At 39.3% G+C, this 20901-nt stretch overlaps 1 protein-coding gene across 1 annotated transcript in view; it reads right to left on the reverse strand.

Moving 5' to 3' along the window:
* Positions 1–20901, reverse strand: part of LOC306768165 (uncharacterized protein) — a gene marked incomplete at both ends in the record, with an annotated part of 86281 nt that overhangs the window by 46090 nt on the left and 19290 nt on the right. Inside the window, 2 exons of the mRNA XM_079256397.1 lie at positions 5959–6086; positions 8778–8891. Of these exons, the coding sequence (XP_079112523.1) occupies positions 5959–6086; positions 8778–8891 (242 nt within the window). The remainder of the gene's footprint in view (positions 1–5958; positions 6087–8777; positions 8892–20901) is intronic.

Consider the following 20901-nt stretch of genomic DNA (forward strand, 5'->3'; position numbering starts at 1 on the left):
AGTGATCCGTGCAAACAGCCATAAAACAGCTTTAAAGGCTTAAAGGAATTCATCACATTTCTAATTTCATGTCATTTTAGGTGGATTTCATCCATTTAAGATATAACAGCAGGAAGCAAAGTAGTCTGGGACTGTTCCAACATGTCAGACACTCACCTGCCCCTTTTTATAAATCTACCCAGCCAATCACGCGGCAGCAGTTCAGTCTGTAGTCATGCAGACATTAAGGCAATTCTGTTGGAAAAAGGGTCTAACCCGGTACTAGTAAGGTGGATCTGACAAAGTGGCTGGTAAATATAGCTATAAATTATGTATAAATTAAGTTAGGACATTAAATTAATGAATTAATGTTAGGTTGAAGTGTCAGAACTGAATAATGTGATAAAGATGTAACTTAAACTTGTGTGTTCCAATTCTGGTCGGCCCTGCTTGTTCTAGAGGTTTCCATACTTTACCACAGTTCTCAGATATTTTGAGCCACGACCTCTTTATGATGACGTAAGCTGATGTTTGCGACCCCCACCATCCCGCAAAGAATGAGAGTTTAATTGTGTTAAACAGGTCATCCTTTAGCATCCTCTAAATATGAGGCCGAAAAAACGTCTGAATCTTCAGAAATATGTCAGATGAAGTGCCTAAAATCAGCTTCGCTCACATAAATAAAGCCAAATTCTGATACTTAATATGACATGCTTATTAACCTTGTTGATGCATTAATGTGTTAAATAATTAGGTGATAATTTTAGACATTTATCTTTGCATTAACGTTCTCATTTTGTCAGTTCTGATAAAAATACCTAATTTACTGAATAAATGTAGACTTTATATGTTTGTACAGTTATCTGGTGACCCGGGTTGAACAACCAGCGCTTCAACAAGTGAAGGTTCTCATTAGCAGAAATGCAGTGAACCTGATAAGCGGTGGAAATGAATCTGAATCAGACGTTTTGAGGCTGAAAACAAGTAAAACATGCAGGTCAGGGGTCCGTGAGGACCAGTGCTGAGAAACACACGAAGCATGTCTGCAACACAGAAAGTAAAAAGCCCCGCCTCCACTGATTTGGTTACCCGGGTGACATCTGTGTCCATGGCGATGACTCCCATTTTATAAACCACAGTTTGTGAATAGGTAACTATTATCTCATAATTTATTCACTCTTCTACATCAGTGTCACATCAGCTGGTCTGTTATTGCCATGGTAACAGCCCGACAACCCTGGAAACTACAGTGTTTATAGCAAGGCTGGACTATCCAATGGGCATTATGGGCACAGGACCAGGGGCCCACGCCCCCTTGGGGCTCACTTGGGGCCCACATTGGGCAAACACCAGCAGTTTGGACATGAAACCAAATGCACATAAAAGCCAGATAGTTACACCACAGTGTCTCGTGTATTGCTATTGGTACCACTGGCTGAAAGATGTTAGAAATGTCGTTTCACAGCGTATCATTCACACTTTTCACAATGTTACGGTGGGGAATGGAGGCCCCTGGAACAGTCTGGGCCCAGGGGCCGGTGCACTTTTAATCCGGCCCTGGTTTATACGTTACGTTTCTAAGCACGAAAGGAATGTCGGCCATGATGCAGGAAATGAAAGCTGCGTTACTAAACATAAACACGTAGCAAACTGCAGGTCAAATTTACCTGAATGGCAAAGAAAACATCATAGCAACACACACATGCACACACACACCAGCAGGCAGTGGATTAAATGATGGCTCTAAGACATCCCAATAACAAAAACTATCACTTTCTAAAGGTACATTAACTCAGGTGGATCAGCAGTGGTCTTCCAACAGGAGGGTTGGTGGATCAGTTCCAGGTTTCCTCTGTCGACATGTCTAAGTGTCTTTGGGCAAAGCACTGAACCCTACATTGCCCCATCATGTGCCAATTGAGGTAGTAGTGGAGATGTGTAAAGCACTTTGAGAGTTTAGACTGGAAAAGTACTACAGTATGTAAGTCCATTTACCATTATACTGCCATGTATTGATTATTATGCTAAAGTTACAAGTCAGGTAGAAAGAAAAGGTTTAAACCATGTAGAGTTGGACAAACTGAGAGGAAACACTGGAGAGAAGTTCCCCAGATAGTTTAAAATCAGCTGAAACAAATAAACAGTGAATGGCTGAAACGCTTTCTGTTACCAAACAGTAACTCTTTTCTTTTCCTGGATGGACCAGGAAACATTACAACCTGACCGCGTAGAAAAGATATTTTTAATCGCAACAGGGTGAGTAGCGCGGTGGTAAAATGAAACCTGATGGCTTCGAGAATAAAACGACAATGTGGAGTATGAATGTTACAGTATGTGCTGTAAACTGAGATAATGTCCACACATCATGCAGTTTACAATTAAATTAAAATAAAAGAAAAATACAAAAGTCACTTCATCCTGCTTTGTTTATTTTGACTTGATAATAGCTGTTATTTAAAAAAAAAAAAAAAAATGACTATCATATTGTAATTTTTCATGTCATTTAAATGATTTTAATTTGGCACCTAAGCGATGCTCAGTTTGAACATCATCCACTGGTCTTCATCACGTCTCCATGACTGGGTGCACTGAGCTGCTGCCGTCTGATTGGCTCGTGTTAAAAATGAACCAAAATGAAAGCAAGGTGACGTCTTCTTCCAGTAAGGCGAACGGATTGGAGAATCTGCTCCATCATGTTTTTGGAGAAAGTTCAGACAAGCAGTTATTCATCTCATAAAAGCTTTTATCTGAACTGTGACAGGAGATTGTCAGGTAATGGCTTTGGGACGGAGCGCTGCTGAGAAACGAGGGATTTCCCGGCACATGCTGGCGGTAAGGCGTGCATACTGGTGGGAGTATCTGCCGCCACACCTCGAGCCCTCAGATGTGTTCCAGCTTGTCATGTCTGCTGAAAGCGAGATCAGTTGATGTCCTGAGCAGAATAGCTGCAAAGGAGGTGAGATGGAAGACACCAGAAGCTCAGATGCAGCTTGGGGTTAAACCAGAGGTGTCCAGCTCCGGTCCTCAACAATCCTGCAGGTTTTCACTGTATCCCTGCTCCAACACACCTGACTCAAATTAACCTGTTTGGCTGTTGGATCTATTTAACTCCTTAACCAGTGGTCTCGTGCAAAAAAGTGTTTCTTTTTTCACTGTTTGAGTGTTTTAAAGTCCCAGAAGGGAGGTCTCTCCCAGCGCTTGTCGATAATAAACAGATACGGTAAAAATATATCATTATTATATCAGAAAAGCATTGATACCTTTATTTATACCATAGCATTGCACTACTGATGGTCCAACATGCATAGCTGTACTGAAATATGAAGCGTTTAACAGATTGAACAAAATATACATAAAACCAGACCGGGGCAGAGCCTCACCGGTTAATGGGCTAGGGTAAGCCAGGTGTGTTGGAGCAGGGACACATGTAAAACCTGCAGGACAGCGGCCGTCGTGGAGCGACTTCGGACACCCCTGGGTTAAACCTTCATGTAAATTACTTCATGTACATCATTATTTTGGAAATATTTGTCCCAAAAAAGCCGCAAGATAAAAATACACACAGAGGAAAATGTTACTTTATAAGATACAAACACATAGTATGTTCACGTGCACGTGCACGTGCACATAGCAGCACAAATTAATGAAACAACCTTTTACTTTCAGTTTTTCCACTATTCTCTTTCCAGCCAAACCCACTGACACACACACACACACACACACACACACACACACACACACACACACACACACACGCAGGAAGAAAGGCGGGATCCTGTTGTTTTTCCAGCGAGGCAGAACCTGCTGTGGTTCCAAGATACAGAGAAACTCCCACAGTCATGTTTCAGCTCTGCGACAAAATCCCACAAACCAACACAAACCCAGTCACAAGTTCAGACACAGCAGAGCTCAGCTCCAGTTTCACACTGAACGATATCAGGATGGACTTCAGAGAGTCCAGAGATAACGGAAAAACTCTTATTCACGGAAATTATAAACAATTTCAGTTCATTTAAACTAATCATCACAATCAATCACTTTTACATCATGTACTTCTTTCCTTCTCACTAAATCTCTGGAGTCAACAGCAAAGATAGTTAACTATGTGAGACTTCTTGTCATAGGTACGGTCAAAACATGAGAAAATACCTAAATATGTTCAGAAAATAATGAAAAATCTTTAATATTGCTTTGTAGATTAATACATTCACAACATATGATCTTACTTTAATTGAAATACATAAAATAGATCAATAAAAGAGCAGGAGATGCTGGAGAGGATGCAAGCATACATGATGACCATCAGTTGCTTCATGAGGATATAAAAAGCCTGTTTATTTTTCTCTTTAATAATTAATAAAAGTTATACCATCACTTTAAACGTCATGCTGTCTTTGGGTATTTGTTAACTTTTTTTTTTTTTTTATCAATTGCTTTTTATTTATAGCTAGTAGCATTAATTTTTGCAAAAACCTTTTAAATTAAGTTTTTAACGATGGCGTCTATTTAAATGGTTGAGGTTGAGCCAACAGCCTTTAGTGCATGTAAAAAAAAAATTATCGGAAAAGTTTAAAAAAATTCCGCTGAGGAATTTCCTGATAGCCACACGCCTCCAGTGTTATTAAAATATAATACATAGGTACATGAAAGTGACGGGTAGGATTAAGTGATTAATTATGATTAATTAATTACAGAACAATTATTGTGTTAAAACATTTAATTGTAGAACATTTGTCAGTGCATAAATTTCTGGTACACTGATGCACACTGTAGTCTTCTGCAAAAAACTTTCTAAACACTTTCACGCTATATTCATATTTTTATTCATATAAAAATATTAATATAAAGCTATATTTTTATTTCATGTTTATTTTCAGAATCATTTAGCGTCTATTTTAAAAAAAAAACACAACTATCAACAAGTCTAGTAACTTTTTCTTGTCTTATTGAAGACTTTTGGTGCACAACATGAAAGCGTGCATTGTTTACACTTCTCTGTTAGCAGCTGCGTGAGCCTACTGTTTTCAATAGAAATTACATTAAATTTATTTTTCAAGACTTTAAGAGAGCTTCAGTTTATAATACTAATACTGTAACTGTCTTTTACTTATTTAAGTTGCTTCTTGAGGCAAAATTGTTATGTGAAAATAAAAAATATGATTAATCAAGATAAATTGATTAAGAAGCCTGTAATTAATCAGATTCATGATTTTAATCAAGTCCCACCCCTAATAAAATACAAGAATTTAATAAATTAGCTTAAAATGGGAAACTAGTTAAAACCAGCATAATATAGTTAAAACATAAAATATCCCTATTTTACTTCCAAATAAAATGCTGACATTGTAGAAATAATGTTTTTAAACTATAATGACAGCGAGATGTAAAAATGTGGTTTAATGGAAGTCAGTTTTGACCACCGAAGTCTGAAGAAGGAAAGATTGGGACATTAGAGAGAACAAACTAATGCAATACAATCAAGTTAGTGTCTAATGTTTGACATATCCAAGACACCAATCTATCCTTTTGCTATTTATTATGAATAAAAATTATGTATTCTATGTTTTTTAAACAAAAATTAATAAATAAATAATCCAAAAGTCAAACAAACTGGCATTCAAAGCCTTAAAATCCTCAAAACGACTGAATATTTGGTTGTTTCGAGCAGGTTGGAAGTTGTTCAAGTGATTTTTTAAACTAAAAAGTAGAAATTATGATGCAAGGTGTTTTATAGCAGTTCTTGGTGTGTGGACATTTTTCTACACAAAATTCACCAGAAGGTAAATTTGAGGAGGACAAAAGGGTGAAAAAAACAGTAATAATGATGATGAACGATAAAAAGAAATTTTCACCTATGAGGCCATGTGCAATTAAAAAACATTCTCTTGGAAAGAGAACAGACTGATAATGTGAAGACATGAAGATTTTGAAAACCCTCTGGTATGACACACACTTTCATTTAGCAAGCTTTTTACTCACTGTGTCTGTATGTTGCTGAGCTCTTGCTCTGTTTGTCTCTGCAGCTGCTGGAGGTGAAAGGTCAGCTCTTGACTCAGAACAGCAAACCTCCACAGTCCTTTTCCTGCGTTTTCCTCACACACCAAATCCTGAAACCAGAGGACATTAAGTACTCTGTTAGTGTGTTATCAACGTTCATGACAAAGGCAATTCACCCAGACGAAATGCAACAAATGGATAAAACATTCTGAGATACAACGTTGGTGCAGACAATTTCTCCATTAGCTACTTATATAACGAAGCAGTATGTTTACCACACCTCTCCCGCTAAAGACAAGCTAAATTATTACTCTATTATTATCTATTAACCTATTGGAAGGTTCATAGTTGTAAAACTGACATAGTATCTACAGAAAGTGCTTTTTCGTGGGAACATTACAGTCTAAAGTCTATGAGTCGAGTGGAGACATGTGGACGAGGACAGCAGGATAAACATGAATGATAACGTGTCCTGAGTTGCATAAACCAGGAACCAAATGGAGAAGCAAGAAATTGCCATGACTTTTTCAACCAGACAAGCAGTTTTCATTCAGATAATTGACTTCATCTTTCTAACTTCAGCACGCCGTCAAGGCTTAATGCGACCCAGGCAGCCATATTGTCAACAACTTTATCTTTGGTCCTTCAGACAGTCACTGCGTAATGTTACTCAATCAATTCACTGACCAAATCAACTCTGCTGCTGTTAATACCGCTCTCTCAACAAGTTGCAGACGCTACATTAGCATGCTAACATCATTGCTAAAAAGGCTAGCTAGCTGGTAAGCTAGTAGTCTAACAATGTTTTTAATTCTAAATAATATTTACAAAATCAAAGCACAACAGTTTTACATCTGTAAGTACTGTACCTTTAACAACAACATAGTTAGTTTATTTTGTTTTGTTTTGTTTTGTATCAGTCACAATCAGTTTGTCCGTTTCCAAAGAAAAAAACAATCAAGCAACAAAAACAAAATAAGCAAAGCTTGTATGCCTAATAATGTACACTTACAAGCAGAGTTACCTTAAATTATACATATACCAACAAAAACAAAACTACATACACAATGTTTGACTTTTATAAAGAAGAATAATGTGTAAAGTTGTAAATGCAGTAGTACATACTTTCTCTACTAGCTTATGAGCTAAATTAGCTTGTAAAATTGTTTGCTCAGGTTTTGTGATAAATCACCCAACTTATTAACATTTCATGACCTCCAGAAGATCAAACTTTGATGGTCTCCAGAAAATAAAACTCATTAGAATGAGACTATGAATGGAAACAGAAAGACAGAGTGTTTAGCAGTTTATAGTCATGAGCTGTAGCGACATTAGCGTCTAAACTGCAGTGCCACTAGCTGGAACAGTAGTATGATTATAGACTCATTTTAAAGCATTACAATTAATCAACTATGTAAAATCTGTCCATCATTTAATCTCAATAACACAGAAACCATACATACTGAAAAAATAAAATTAAATAAATAAAAAAAACTGGAAATCTGCAGATTTGGGAACCAAATGTAAAAGTTGTTTTCCTGTTTTTCCATTGCTGGTAAATAAAAAAAAAGCTGTATGCTTAGGCTGGATTTATTGTTATTTCCATAAAATTACTGCCTCCCCGAACAACAATCCCGGATAAAGGAAATAAAGTAAAATAAATAAAAGGCTCCCATGCAGTGTGATTCTCAGAGAGTGATCATGTAACAGTATGAAGGGTATCTGAAACCAAAACATGAGCTCTCAGTCCTCTGTCTCAGTTTGTCAAGCATAGCAACATGCCGAGCAAAACACCAGTGATGTATTGTCTACTGGTTAAGCGGACAGTTAAGTACAGACAGACAGACAGACTGAGCACATAACAAATAAAGACAAAGTTCAAGAAGGTTATTTCTGTTCTGGTTGAGTCTGAACATGTTAATGTGACAAGAGTCCTTCAGTCAGCTGCTGTGGGCTAAAAGACAACAGACCGCCTGAGTCATTCTGGCAGAACATGAAGATCATCCGAATCCACCCCTTCATCTGTCTGTCTGTGTCCATGTGACTCAGTCCGTGAGACAAACTGGCACTACTTTACACAGCAGGCAAATCGGATTGGCTTGTCAGCTGCGAGATTCAGTCCTCCAAACTTACAGGTGACTTAGTTTTGCATCATAACCACTCAATTATTAATCCTGACATGTTAACATAGGAAAAAAAACAGCTTCATGTATCAGACAGATATTTTTAGGGATTTCCAACCAGGATGGGCTTTTCCAGACACATTTAACATTTTTCAAGCCATTGCAGTCACTTTAAAATTTCCCCAACCTGACGTTAAAACCCACAGACTAGCGTTTCAAGTTTAATTTGATTGTTTTCATTATTTCACTTTCTGCAATTAAGACTTCAGAGTATGAAATAAATTGGATTTGAGCTGCCTGTCTGAACATGGCCTCAGGAGAGATCTGTAGAATAAAAAAAAGGAAAGGAAAGGGAGGAAAGACAGGGGAGAAAACCGTCCCAAAAAGACTCCCTTATAGATACGAAGACAGAAGAAAAATGAAGCCACTGGCGTGAAGAAGGTGGTGATAAAACAAAACCCCGTACAGACAAGTGGGAAGAATGCTGTTAAGGTGGTATTGAGCAATTAGCCCCATACCCTCTAGCCGATTCCTTAACAAACATTAGCTTTAAAAATGCAAACCCCAACCTCAGCAGAGATAAAATAACTGTTAGTTTCTGACAGCAGATGCCAGTGAAACAGCTCTCCTGATGCCTCTCATACTCTCTCCACGCTGCTAAAAGGCGGCGCTACGTACCTGCTGGTCCTCAGCGATGGGGAACCGTAGGATGTCAACTTTGTCTTCTATCAGCTGCCGTAGCTTGTTCAATGAAGTCGGGAATTCCTCTTTATGTTTCTGGAAATCTGAAGACTGGAGAAAGAGAAGGAGACAAATGTTTTATCAACTGCGATTATAGCAACCGACGCTCAATAAAACTGTCTCACGTTTCCCAACCAGCAGCTTTTGCAATAACAGCAGCTTCTGACACAATGCAACACTTTCTCTTTGGGTCTCTTTGTAATTCATGCATTCATGTTGAGTGAAAATTGGTCTAAACTTTATGTAATCTTGACAAACTGTGACGGCAGAGGATCTCCTCTACGCTGGAGTCTGTAAGTCGTTTAGCCTGAATGTTTAGATCCCACAGACAGCTGGAATTTCAGACTAACACCCAGTTAACAGCACAGGCATCTAGTTTTCTGTCCATATTTTCACCTGAGATAGAAATGGGAAAACTGAACAAGGCTACATTTTATGCTACATTTTAATTATATGACAAATATAACATTTTGTATATTCTTTTTCTTTGCTATAAACACACTTCTTTTATATTTAGAATCCCCAAAGTAAAGATTAAAAATGATCGTTTGGACTGAAACCCTATTTTGTTTTCAATGATCTGCTTATCACTTCGTCTGTAAAACCCACTGACTGTATATAAAAGATGGATGGAGCCTCCTTGAGGTTTCTGAAGAGTTGAATTGAAAGCTCATTGGACGGTTTCTACCATCACCATCTTGGCAGAGCCATGCATGTCGTCTCTCCCGGAAAATACAAAAAAGGGCAAAGAGGTAGCGATGAGAGGGGTACTGTGATTATTGGTGGATTATTGGTGGATGATTGACATTGAGCGAACTCCAACAGGCTGCATTCACTTACACTTGGACATCCAACGTTTACCTTAGTCAGACTGATGTTTAAAAACATTTAATCGATCAACGTTCTTTATGTGGCTCAACAACACGTTCATCCATCTCAGTTTGTCTAGTTAGTTCAAACTGGTATTTACAGCGTCCTGGACGAGACTCCCATTATCTCCATCGTGTCAACATGTCGGGTGTCTGACCCTCTGCTAGAGTTTATGGTGTTGTGCTCTTTTTAAATCTGCAGCTTATCTTCTGACAGCAAATTACATAAATACACAAACTCTAAAATCTCCAGTGAAGAGGGTTATAAACTGTAGGTGTAAGTATCCACAATACAACTGTCCCTGCTGAGCAGACTTAGCTGGAGGAGGCCTCCCACCCACCAGCATTTGGAGCCCATCACAGAGCGCTATTGTCAGACTGAACTCAAGCTCTGACTTGTAGGTTTTTCTCTTAAAAAGAGAGAATCAATCTTCATTCATATATAAAACTACAGATGGACAGTGGGCAATTAACTTTTCCTTCGCCTTATAAGTTGATGCATTCAAAAGATGAGTGGGCAGAGTGTTCATAACACACTGAGACTGTGATTTCTGATTAAATACAATCAAAACAAGCCTATTGTGTTTTAATCCCTCTGAAAGGTAACGTGCCAACACTAGCTTAACAGAGAACAAAGATTTTTTCTTATAGATGATGGAAGTAAGACAAAAAGTTACAGGATTTACATAGCATGCAGCGTTCAAATGCCAACAAAGTCCTTTTCTTTGCATAAAAGTTAATTATAAAGTAAAATAGAGCCTGATGAATGTGGGATTCATGTTGGTTTACGTCTTCTTACACTAATAACCGCATTTACAAAATAGGTTTTAAAACAAAGAAAATAATTAAATTAAAAAAAATTGTATTTGATATTTTCTTCATCCATCCATCTCCTGCCGCTTATCCGGGGTCGGGTCGCGGGGGCAGCAGCCTAAGTACGGAAGCCCAGACTTCCCTCTCCCCAGCCACATTTGCCAACTCTGAGGGGGGGGGGATCCCGAGGCGTTCCCAGGCCAGCAGAGAGATATAATCCCTCCAGCGTGTCCTGGGTCTTCCCCAGGGTCTCCTCCCAGAGGGACGTGCCTGGAACACCTCACCAGGGAGGTCCAGGGGGCATCCTGACCAGATGCCCGAGACACCTCAACTGGTTCCTCTCGATGCGGAGGAGCAGCGGCTCTACTCTGATCTCCTCCCGGATGACCGAGCTCCTCACCCTATCTCTAAGGGAGAGCCCGGCCACCCTGCAGAGGAAACTCATTTCAGCCGCCTGTATACGAGATCTCGTTCATTCCGTCACGACCCACAGCTCATGACCATAGATGAGGGTAGGAACGTAGATTGACTGGTAAATCGAGAGCTTCGCCTTCTGGCTCAGCTCCTTCTTCACCACAACAGACCGGCGCAGAGTTTGCATTACTGCAGACGCCGCACCGATCCGTCTGTCGATCTCACGCTCCATCCTTCCCTCACTCATAAAAAGACCCCAAGATATTTAAACTCCTCCACTTGAAACAGGACCTCACTCCCGACCCGGACAATCGGGCAATCCACACTATTCCGGCTGACGACCATGGTCTTAGATTTGGAGGTGCTGATTCTCATCCCAGCCGCTTCACACTCGGCCGCGAATCGCTCAAGCGAGAGCTGGAGATCACGACCAGATGAAGCCAACAGGACCACGTCATCTGCAAAAAGCAGAGACCCAATCCTGAGGCCACCAACCCCTCAACACCTCAGCTACACCTAGAAATTCTGTCCATATAAGTTATGAACAGAATCGGTGATAAAGTGCAGCCTTGGCGGAGTCCAATCTTCACTTGAAATGACTTACTGGCAGAAATGCAGACCAACTTCTGACATCCGCCATACAGGGACCGGACCAGACAGCTCATACAAGGGGGCACCCCATACTTCCGGAGTACCCCCCACAGGAGGGGTATATATGCATGTATGTATTTGAATTTTATTCTTGTGGTAACATTATGCAAAGTTGATCTGTTGTTAGTACAACTGCCCTTTCACTAAGTCCCCCCTCAGAACCCCCTCTGACATACATTAGCAATGGCAACAAAGAGAGTAGCATGTTGAACTCCTACAGAACATCCCGTGTGTGTACGGGAAATGCAAGACCGATGTTATATTTTTCACTCAAAATCAGATTAAACAGCGCTGAAGACCTCACTCACAGCTGAATCTAGGGCTGTGATGATATAATTCATCCTGATTTGATGCAATTCCCATTTTTTGGGTGCTGATTCGATTTATATAGCAATTTTCACTCTTCTTTGATACTGCGGACTTTTGTAGACTAAAAACAAAAAAAAAGTACAAAACAGCCAGACCATCATTCTGCTGCTATAATGTCCAAGTAGACAAGTAAATCAATAAAAACAAGGAAAATGACAAACATTTTATAATGGATTATATTTTTAAAAAATCTCATTTTTTAACAAAAACAAAAGTGATTTTAAAATTGTGAAGCAAAAAAAGCTACATTTTTTTTCCCAATTTCCCACCCCTAGCTAAATCTGTGTAACATAACAAGTTAGCATGCTAATGCTAACTAGCTCACAGTTGTTAGCTAAAAGACAGTTGTAGAATATGAATTAAAACCTGTGATTTTTTTCAAAAGAAAAAAGGGGAGGGATGGAGGGAAAATGGTGAACTTTTGCCTCTTTTTAAATGTTTTAATGTCAATGTTATTTCGCTGACAAAGCGTAAATAATCTGACAAATATGGACAGAAAACTAGATGCCTGTGCTGTTAACTGGGTGTTAGTCTCAAAGCGTCAATTGTGCACATACTAGCGGGCTTACTACGCTTTTTACAGGAGGAATCCACTAGGGGGCACAACAGAGAACTCAGACTGGATAAACTCAACAAATTTGCAGGATGTGAACAAAATAAGAGAAAGTTAGCATTTGATTTTGCGATCACAGCAGAATAAAACCAACAGCAGTGGTATCATATAAGACATGTAAGGCCGCCTATCCAAACATGCTGTGTCTTAATTTTTCTGATGTTTATCTCCATTGATTTTGCGATCTTACATTTGGTCAAACTAGTCCCTACACAACCCCTACTGGCTAGTCTCACACTATAGCTTCAAATATGTAGCATCAATTTCTGAGGATGTGCCTTTCAAACTAACTTAATGCATGAGGCAGCCATGACACACAAAAAGCAAAGTATCTCTGTCCTCAACATCCCAGAATTGGAAAAAAAAATCAGTATCGGGATATTTTTAAAAATGAACATGCCAGCTTGGCTAGCTTTTTCTTTTTTTTCTAAGCTAGCTCAGTAAAACATTGCAATTAAAATGCAACCTCAAACTCAATCCTGAAGCTTATGAGCAAGAATAATTACGTATGAAGCATAAAAACAACCTAATTTCACTTTATAGGGTAAATGTTCTGAAATGAACCAATTTGCATTGCTAGCTGCTCTACAGATACTTTAACACTGATTTAAAAAAGAAAAAAAACATGCTGTTGTCCTAAATAGATAAACAGTTTCAGTCAATAAGCCACATGACTGAACCGTCCAAATACTCCTAACTAACTAATCTCTGCATTTCACAGCTTTAAAATGCAACTAAAATGTTTTTAAAATACTTACTGCAGGACCAGGAGAGAGACAAGTGTTCATGATGACTCAAAAGTAATTTCCTGTCTGAGCTTAGACCACAGGGCTTTTCTGTGTTTGTGTGTGTGTTGATGGGTGGGCTACACTGCTGTGTACATGGAGATGACCCTAACTACAACCTCCTCCCAGCACAGAATGAATGTTAGCCGGCCAGTTAATATCCAGCCACAGCGGCCAGAGTTTGTGTGCTTGATTGATCAGATCACTCAACCTCTTACTTAAAGGTTCTGTGTGAGAAAGAGAGAAAACACACCATGAATGAGACGAGGCGTTAGAGCTGGAAAAGTTTCCCTGAACTGATTCACTTTGCTGTAATGTCTCGTCCTCGCTAATGCTAAACATATTCATGCTACATTTTAGCAACAATCCCCACCTTAAGGTGTGTTTGGGTGGTGTCTGATGACCTTGGTAGGTCGCCAACATCAGACACTCCTTGATAAACAGGCCGGGTTAATGAGGGTGGAGCCTCTCTGCACACCTGAACTTCTCTCTACTTTCTAGGTGACTTGGAATATGTTACGCAACAAGATTAACTGTCGGAAAACGTGCAGGTTTATGTTACATACACACCCAAGTAAGAACATGTTGAATGAAAACAAACATTATACCGATAATTCTGCATTTTATGAGGCAGAACTAGAAGCTTACCCTGATTTTATCTGGTTTTGGGATCTAAATCTTTCATCATTTGGGGTTTAAGAATGAGATCACCTCATTTAGAGGCAACAATCGTGTCTTTTGTAGCAGTGGTCTCGTTACGTTTGAAAAAAAACATCAGCTGCCGTGTAAATAATCTGTTCCGCCTACGGTAAAAACACATATGGATCACAAGTGCTTCACATCAGATATACATGTGTTTCCAATGTGCACCACATGAGAAAATGGGGTTTGGGAACATTTTTATGTGATCTACATAAATATCATGTGAGTTTTGCAAGTATTTCACATGTTTAATGCGTGTTCCATGTGTTTCATAAGTGGAAATGTGCTTTTGGAACATTTCCATGAGATCCACCTATAATTGTACATTGTACATTGTATAATTGTGCAGTTGTACATGTTGTTCTGTCTTTCCTGTCGTCTCCACCCCAACCAGTAAGGCAGATGGCTGCCCTTGTTGAGCCGGGTTCTGCCGGAGGTTTTCTTCCTGTTAAAGGGGAGTTTTTTCCTTCCCACTGTCGCCTCGTGCAGCTCAGGATGGGGGATTGGATCGAAGTCATGACTCGATGCAATCAGTTGGTTTCTATTATAGGATATGTATGAATTGGCTTGAAATGATGAGCATGTAAAGTGTCCTGTGACAACATTGTTGTGAAGTGGCGCTATACTAATAAAGTTGAATTGAAAAGTTGAATTCACACAGAAACTTACAGAAACGTGCTTTTAGAACATTTTTCACATGTGGAACATGTGAAACACATCTAAAACATGTGAAGCACATGCGAAGCACCTGCGATCCTTACATGGATCAGAAGCAGAACACATGAAAAGCATGTAAAACACATGTGAAGCACATGTAATCTTTATGTGGATCACAAGGAAATTTTTCCACAGGTACATTTCCACATGTGGAGCACATGTGAAACACATGGAGCACGTATGGATCACACATGCTTTACATGTGCAAACACTGCTGCGGAACAATTCTAGGTGATACACATAAGGATCACAACTTACTTTTGTTTTACATGTGTTTTATGTCTTTTTTGTGTGTTTCACATGTTCCATGTCTTATGATGTTCGTTACATGTGAAAACGTGGTTTTGGAAAGTTTTCATGTGACCCACATATGGATCACATGCCTGACATGTGAATTTGCAAATGTGCATGTGTTCTACACATGTAAACATGTTATTTGGAACATTTTCACTGAATTTGCAGATGAACACAGATGTTCCCGTGTTTCACGTAAAAGCTTTAAAACCACAACGTGCTTCATGCGTGGGTCACACAGTGCTGAAACATTTGCATGTGATCCAGTCACATGTGCTTTAAATTTCAACCACAGCACTCCACATGTGCATCACATGTAATGCTCCACAAGTGATCCACATTTAAAACACAAAAATAATGTTAAAAAACACTTTTTTTTTTCTGTCCAGGTTGTTTGTTTGGAAATAATTAGAATTTAGTCTGTGATTGTGTGGAAATACAAGCAGAAATATAAATTATCTTTGTTGTAAGAAACTACTAAAAGATTTATTATCCGTCAAAACTTACCAACAAGACAAATATAATCGATAGTATGAGATTTGACATAATAAAGTCATTTTAGATAGTTTCAATCTGTTAAGTATGTCTTAAAGTTAGCCAAGACAAAAACTTTACGCTTAAATGTGTTAAACTGACAAAATAGCAAATTAAATTATTTTGTGCGCCTTCTCTGATCAACTGTATTAGAACTTTAGAAAAATAATCTAATATAAATAAACCAGTTTGATTCCAGTGTCACACTGGAAAAAGTCAGAACAATGGCTAAGAAAGCTATAAAAGGTAAAAGAATATACAAGAAACAGTTACAATCAGTAGATCGATTAGTTGCAGGTATGGGTGCCACAGGTAGGTATTAAAGGAATATTCTGCCTTTGAACATCTTCTGTTCATAATATTAGTGTGGTAATCCTAATAAAAGTGAAAATGCAGGAAACAGAACATTCATGATATCCATTAAAAATCGTTGTTGCCAAACATCCAGAAATGTGCCGTGAGGGATGAGTCCACTTTTCAGTTGCTGCTGGAGAAAATTTACCATCAGGTTTTGGGTGTGGACTTCAAAAATAAATCTTTATCCTTGGAGAAAACTCTTTATTTCAACAAGACTTCCTTCTATACGACTCACAACAGTGTCTTCACAGACTCAGAGCTTGAGGATCTTTGCATTAATCCAGTTAAAAAATCTTGTGGATGGGTGGTCTGCAGGACATTTTCCACCCGGTCACCTTCAGTAAAACACCTGGAACTTTATCAGGTGTGACGACATACATATATTGCAACATATATTCTGAAGGATTTATTGCCAGTTTATGAGTGTTGCGTCCTCGTTCTCCTATCTTGATGCTTCTTTCTCCTCACTTCCCTCCATCTTGTGAACAGTATGAACGCATCCATTAAAGCACAGTAAGTGCACAGTAAGAGGTTTAGCTGGTTTCCCTAAAAAACACCATTTTTTCAGACCAGGTTCTCCTTTTCAGTCCTACAAGGGCAACAGGTTTTCAATGCTTCCCTCCTCCGACACACTCAAATTATTGAGTCACTGTGCATTTTCATAATCTGTTGGATCCATTTAATTCAAGTCAGGTGGGAAAATCTTAAGCAGAAAAACCAAAAGCACCAGGAGAAAACTGGAACGTGGAACCAGAAAGTCTATGCAGTAAAATAGGAAATGTAAGGGTGCTGCGATTGGGTATAAAAGGATGAAACAAAACAAAAAAAAAAAAAAACAACAACAGATTTTTCAACATAAACAGCGGACAATGTTGAGAAAAGATCAATCAAATCTGGAAAAATTTTACTCATACAGATGAAAAAAAAAAAGCAGAAACTAGTACCGGATCAATATGACCTCTGAGGCATCAGCATGTAGCAGGTCAAATGCCTTCCAAAAAAATCCCCAAAATTTTAACCTCATTATAAAAGTAACTCCTCTAACTAATCAAGAACATCAGTGAAAGTTCACTTCCACTGATAAGATAACTTTTCCTAAAACCTCTGCCAGCTTCTCGGGGAGTGTTTCATTCTTTCTAGATGAGACAATGCAGACTCTCCCACTTAGTCTAATTATTAATTATTTAATAATTAGACTAATTATTTTGTCCAATCAGGGGAGGTTTCTCATGTAGGCGCAGGAAGCTATGAATCACCAGTCAGCATCTTAGTCACTTATACTGCACAGGCACACGTTAAGAAATAAATAAAATAAAATAAAATAAAATAAAATAAAATAAAATAAAATAAAATAAAATGAAATGAAATGAAATGAAATGAAATGAAATGAAATAAAATAAAAGCGGTTGAACTCATCTATGACATTCGTTGCTGTTTGATTTCTCTCTTGTGTTGTTCTCACTCTCAGATGTAAGCTTATTTGGAAAAAAAAATGTTTGCTAAATGACTGAAGAATAGAATAGAATAGAATAGAATTTATTTTAAAAAATTAAAACAAAGTAAACTTTTTGTTATGATAAACAAAACAAGCTTTTGAAGTTTAAAAAGGCTTTTGGAAGAAGTTGAGCACTTATCTAGTCCAAAACCCATTTATCCATAACATCTTAAATTATAAACACCTTCACAGGATTTCTGAATATTAGTACAGATTATCTTCCAGTACAATAAAATTTAGACAGTACACAGTGGTACTACACACTATAAATCATTACATACAATATACATTGCTTTGAAAATTTATCATTTTTAATTAAATGATCTTTTACTTCTTGTCATGTTTTTGCCACCCTGATCTCCTGGCGCTCATCATTGGTTACTCGATCCACCTGCTGGCTTCCTAATTGCCTCTGCTTTCTCATTCAGTTCACCTGGTTTCCTTTTCTCTCACTGCCTACTTAAGCTCCCTCCAATCCCTCCTTTTCTGCCAGATAATAATCAGACCTATGTCTAGTTTTGTTCCAGCGGTCTACGGATTGATCCTCAGTTGCCGACCTTCTGCTTCATGCCCCTGGATTACCCGCCTTGCCTTGCCCTCGACGGATACCGCTACCTTTCGGATCTTCTGGTTACCGACCCTGCCTGTCTTTGGATCTCTGAGCCTTGTCTTTGCCTGGATGAGTATTTTGCCATCCTGTTTACCTCCCAGCTGTTGCCTGGTTTCTTCTGCAGACCATTCCCCCGGACTGATCTTCTGTTCATACTCCTCCACCAATAAACTGGTCATTTGTCCAGAACTCCCTGTGTGTGGCTGAATTACGGATCCTCAGGGTAACTCATTACACTTCTAGTAGATTTCCGTATAAATCAGGACTTTTTATCACTTTTATTTATACACATTTATTCCTTTTCCTCTTGTTTTTGTTGTAACTTAAGAGTTTTCTAATCATTCACAACTAAATCTTATCGTTTATAAATAAAGGTGGCTAGAGGTTTATGGAGATGCCCTGTCAGAGTAGCAACACGTGTGATTACTCAGCAAACATCAGGACAGCTCTACCCAGCATGCCTTGCTGATGACTCACACCTCTGGTATGTCAGATGATGCACTTTGAACCAGGAGGAGCTTTAAAGTGCGAGTAGCCTTTCTGGTTCATTTAATGAGCAGGAGGGGTTTCCTCATGATAGAAACAACTTTTAAACTACTTGTCTAAGTTTATTACTGCGATAAGAGCAGAAAATGGATTTAAAGGTGTAGTTTAATGTCTCTCTACAGCATTATGGAACCAGTCTCCCCAGAAATCCCTTCTGCTTGGTGGATAAGGTCTGTCACACACATGGTATTCCAGTTTATCCCAGAGGAACTGGAGGGAGGTGTGCAGGCTAGATGTCTGGTCACCCAGTTTGCTGGACAGTTTGATTCCTTTAAAGGAACTCAGACGAGGCAATAATGTCCATCTCATCTGTATGTTCCCTCCTTCCTCAGACACAAGCCGTTCGTATGAGACAGCAAACATCAGTGGGAACCTTTTTAAAGGCAGATAAGATGTTTTGAACAGGTAAAAGAGGGGGTGGGTGGCAAAGTGATTCTGATCAGGGGACGCTAGCTGGAGAAGAAGACACTGACTCTTTCTGGTCAGACTGACCTCAGACAATAGGCTACCATATGCAATAAATCACTTTGATGGATGCCATTGTGCTGGTTGTCATGGTGACACATCAACACGACAACACAGCTGGTTGGTAAAAGAAACAAAATTAGCTAGTTAGAGTAAAAAACCCAAACAAATTACCATCTTAGTTTTCACATTCCTGCACAATATAACAAGTTATGGCCATGACTTACTGAGATTTTTTCCATGCATTTCTAACCCTAAACATGCCTGAAATAAAACCTCATCAACACACCTTACAGGTGCTCTATATGTTTTTATCACCTGTTCATAATAAATGCACCACACTTACTTGCCATTTTATCAGGTCCACCTTGCTAGTACTGGGTTGGACCCCTCATCCCGTCAATTAATTCTTAGTTTCATGGATCCAACAAGGTGGAAACATTCCTCAGAGATTTTGCTCCATGTTGACATGAAGCATCACACAGTTGCTGCACATCATGATGAGAATCTCCCGTTCCACCACATCCCAAAGCTGCTCTGCTGGATGGAGATCTGGTGACTGTGGAGCCGTTGGAGGACAGTGAACTCATCGTCATGGTGGAGATGATGTGAGCTTTGTGACATGGTGCATCATCCTGCTGGAAGTTTCCATCAGAAGATGCTACACTGTGCTCAGAAAGGGATGGACATGGTCAGCAGCAGGACTCAGGTCGGCTGTGCTGGTTAAACCAGGTCATGTTGGTACTAAGGGGACCAAAGTGGGACCAGAAAATAGCCTGAAGTCTTGATAACAACACAGGATGGATCCATGATTTCAGCTGAACCTCACGAGACTCATCAGACCAGGCAACATTTAGCTTCTATTGTCCAGTTTTGGAGTGTGTGTGTGTGTGTGTGTTTTTTCCTTTTATTAGGTGACAGGACCCCAGCGTGGTCTTCTGCTGTATTCTGGTCCAGACATCTGCTGCTCACTGGATATTTTCTCTTCTTCAGACTTTCTTTGGAAACACTGGAGATGGTTGTGTGTGAAAATCCCAGTAAACACTCAGACCAGCAACCATGCTGCGTTCAAAGTCACGTAAATCTCCTTTCTTCATCATTCTTCAGCAGGTCGTCTTCACCATGTCTATATATGACTAAATATGTTGCTGCCATATGATTGGCTGATATTTGTGTTAACAAGTAACTCATGAGGTGTCTCATGATGTGAACATTTGTCTAAGAACAGTGTAACAGACTGAAGAGGCCGAAAATAAACGGTCCTAAACTGAAAATAATCACACTCCTGGTCTCAGAGGTCATTGTGACCCTTTGGAGACTAAACTTCCTGGATAGTTTCGAGTCTGTATACAGTAAACCCACAGTGGACCGGGTTCAGGGTCATCCTGCTGGACTGATTAGCCTTTTTTCCATGTACAGATTGTTTTCTTCCCTATAAACACCACCACCACAGAACAGCAGAACCAGTTTGTCTGCAGCTAATGATGGGGTGAATGATCAACATACCACCTCTCCAGTGTTTGCTTTCTCCTTCGTTGCCCCTCCCCATCCAGCTCCAGCACAGTCTGACCAGTTCCTCTGCGTTTAACAATTGCATGAGCTGACGATCCGATGTCTCGCCACACATCATTACCCTCGACAAACAGAACAACTTAAGATCAAGTATGGAAGTCAAACAGATAAGGCATGGACTGCAAGATGAATGACATGCATTTACAGTATAAAGGCATTTCCATGGGTTGTTTTAGGATTTGTCACAACACACACAGGTGTGCAGGGCCGAGTTACGAGGAGCTCCTCCTAACGTCTCGCCTAAAAGAAATGATT

This window comes from Telmatherina bonti (assembly GCF_933228915.1).
Source record: "Telmatherina bonti genome assembly, chromosome: 17".
NCBI classification, from domain to species: domain Eukaryota; kingdom Metazoa; phylum Chordata; class Actinopteri; order Atheriniformes; family Telmatherinidae; genus Telmatherina; species Telmatherina bonti.